Source organism: Apaloderma vittatum, unplaced genomic scaffold, assembly GCF_000703405.1.
Source record: "Apaloderma vittatum isolate BGI_N311 unplaced genomic scaffold, ASM70340v1 scaffold235, whole genome shotgun sequence".
NCBI classification, from domain to species: domain Eukaryota; kingdom Metazoa; phylum Chordata; class Aves; order Trogoniformes; family Trogonidae; genus Apaloderma; species Apaloderma vittatum.
The window spans coordinates 10,650-13,175 of NW_009715213.1; the positions used below are offsets into that span (position 1 = coordinate 10,650).

At 38.2% G+C, this 2,526-nt stretch overlaps 1 protein-coding gene across 1 annotated transcript in view; it reads left to right on the forward strand.

The window, feature by feature from the left end:
- Positions 1 to 1,686, forward strand: part of LOC104273621 (alsin-like) — a 10,268-nt gene extending 8,582 nt beyond the window's left edge. The window contains exons 12-13 of the mRNA XM_009869008.1: positions 24 to 120; positions 1,468 to 1,686. Coding sequence (XP_009867310.1) covers positions 24 to 120; positions 1,468 to 1,506 — 136 coding nt within the window. The 3' untranslated portion in view covers positions 1,507 to 1,686. The remainder of the gene's footprint in view (positions 1 to 23; positions 121 to 1,467) is intronic.
- The last annotated feature ends 840 nt before the right edge of the window (positions 1,687 to 2,526 follow it).

A 2,526-nucleotide genomic window follows, 5' to 3' on the forward strand; every position in this document is an offset into this window, starting at 1 on the left:
TTTCCCTCTCCCTTGTGTGACAGGATAAGGAATTTGGGGTCTGAAGTGCATTTAATTGAAGACCTGATGGATCCTTATCTGCAGCACGGGGAGCAAGGCATCATGTTCACTACTTTGAAGGTAGGAAAATTATTCAGAATTATTAAAAGCTTTCTTTTGGAAATTAATCAGCTGTGAACAGTGCTGATCAGCCTAGGGCCATTGTATGAACTTTAGGTTGTAACTTCTTTGACATTTTTATAGAATTGTTTATCTAGGATGCGCAATGAAATTTAACTTAGAGCTTAGGATAACCTAGTAATTGCAGGTACTGCTAGTAACATGGTGCAGTGTACTTGATTCAAACCTAACGTTGGTTGCTGTTCTCTGTTCCGAATGCTCACCTTGCAACTTAACAAACTTTATTCACTTTATAAAAATTGACATGAAGTTCTGCTTTGGAGATTAGCCATTCCAGTAGTGTTTAACATAGTATCAGTGTGCTTCAGGCATTCAATTTTGAAAGGAAAAAAAAATTTACTGTCTTACACTCCACATTCTATTTTGTATTTTTCTCTCGTTAAATATTGAAAAAAAAAGAAGAGAATCTGTATTGATGAACATCCTCTTGCACACTAAGACCTCCATAACAGAAATAGGTGGGTTTTGGTACCGTGGAGCTGTTCAGACAAGTGGGTCTTGTGACAGTTCAGCTGTTGGACTTTTTGTGGGGTTGTTGCTGTTAATCTGACATTTAAATAAAAATCTTAAGCTGTTAGGTGAGCACGATTGTGTTGTCTCTTAGTGCAAACTGGAATTAGTTGGATGCAGAGGTTTTTTAATACATGTTATTTTTATAGTACTGCGAAAAGGGAAGCTTTGAGTTGGTTAAAGTTCATCAAAGTATCTAGTAGATTTCCATGAGTGCAAGTGTTACCTGAGATATTAACTTTGTGGCTACAGCTGACCCAGCATATTTGAGTGATTTGCTCCTTTATGCTGGTTATTGCAGCAGATCAAGGTATTTATCTAGGGGAGAGAAATCTTTGCTTTTCAGCCTTAAGTGCTTTGGAAATGCTTAATCCCTGCATTCTTGTCCTGTAAGAAAATACTTTCTTTTTTGGTCCTTCTGTAAAAGGGCATAGAAAAACTTGTGAGCAGAAAAAAAAGTGATAAAAAAAAGAGTGATACTTTGTCTTGGCAAAGCTGGAAGCTGTGAAAATATCCTAAAAAAAATCCTAAATCATGCTATCTTGCATCGTTAGGAGTTGGACATACACTGTAACTTAAAACCTCCTGTTGTTCTTTTTGCTAGTGTTACATATCAGAAGATTCTCGTGTGTTGAGTGTCACTATAACATCGCTGCTTGTAGAAAGACTAGTCCTTTGGTTTTTTGGGTAGAAAAAAAAAATCACCCTCTCTGTGTACGCTTCATGAGCTTGCTGAGAACTGGTATGTATGCTAAACTGAACTTTGTTTTACTTCAGGCCTGTTACTACCAGATTCAACATGAAAAGCTTACCTAGACCATCATTTATGACTTGTCTCTGCGGGATAATCTACTCGGTGGAACTTCACTAATACCCACCTTGTTCCCTGAAGTGTCACTTACAAAATACTCTCTTACCGTTCTGTTGTTACAGATGAAAATCTTTAGTTATTTCTTCTGAACTTTCAGTTTTAAGACTGGAAAACTGCAGCCAGAGGCTATCTACAAAGTGCTGATGAAGCTAGAGACTTGGTTTGTCAAGAACTTGCCAAGAAGAAATAATTTTCTATTCTAACAGAAAGATTATTTACTCCTTTTAAATGAACAATGCTGCAAAAAGGCATGGCATCGACATGAAGCGTATGTGAAAGTCTGGACTGCATGGCTTCTAAAGCAGTGGGTTTGTTTTCGTTGTTCCTCATCAACAGAGACGTTTAAAGAAAATGAATTGCGCCACAGAACGATTCAGTCTTCCTGAATTAAGCTATTATGTCTGTTTATTTAACAAATAGAAATATGTTAGTATTTATAATGGGTAACCTCTAGTGTGTTTGACTCTAAAGGTTTTGAGGCATCTTGTGCTGAACAGCGTTGCTGAATGCAGTATTAATGTGCTCTTGTGGAAATAATCTCACCGTTATGGACCTCTCTGTTCACTGGAATTATAAATATACAAGCATTCACCATCCTTTCTATGTATGAAATTAATAAAAGGCACTGACCACTTCAACTTGGGGCATGGAATTGAATAATTGAATACTCGATCTTTGAGTGTTCGGTTTCATGACCCTTGGGTCAGAGGACGGGTACTTTCTCTGGAAGCCGCATGACTGGGGCAGGGAAACGTGCTCCTGAACAAACTGACAGTGGGATGGCTTTGAGACTTCTGCTTGTTAACGTGGGTGTCAGAGTGGGGAAAAAGCTAACCTTGTTGCATTTTGGAACATGTAGAGAACCCATTTCCCGGGGGGATTTTTGCGTATGCGTGTTCTTCTGTCCTTTATGGCTGACTTTATTTATACCAGTAACACTAGCGGGTAACTTGGGTGTTGTAGGT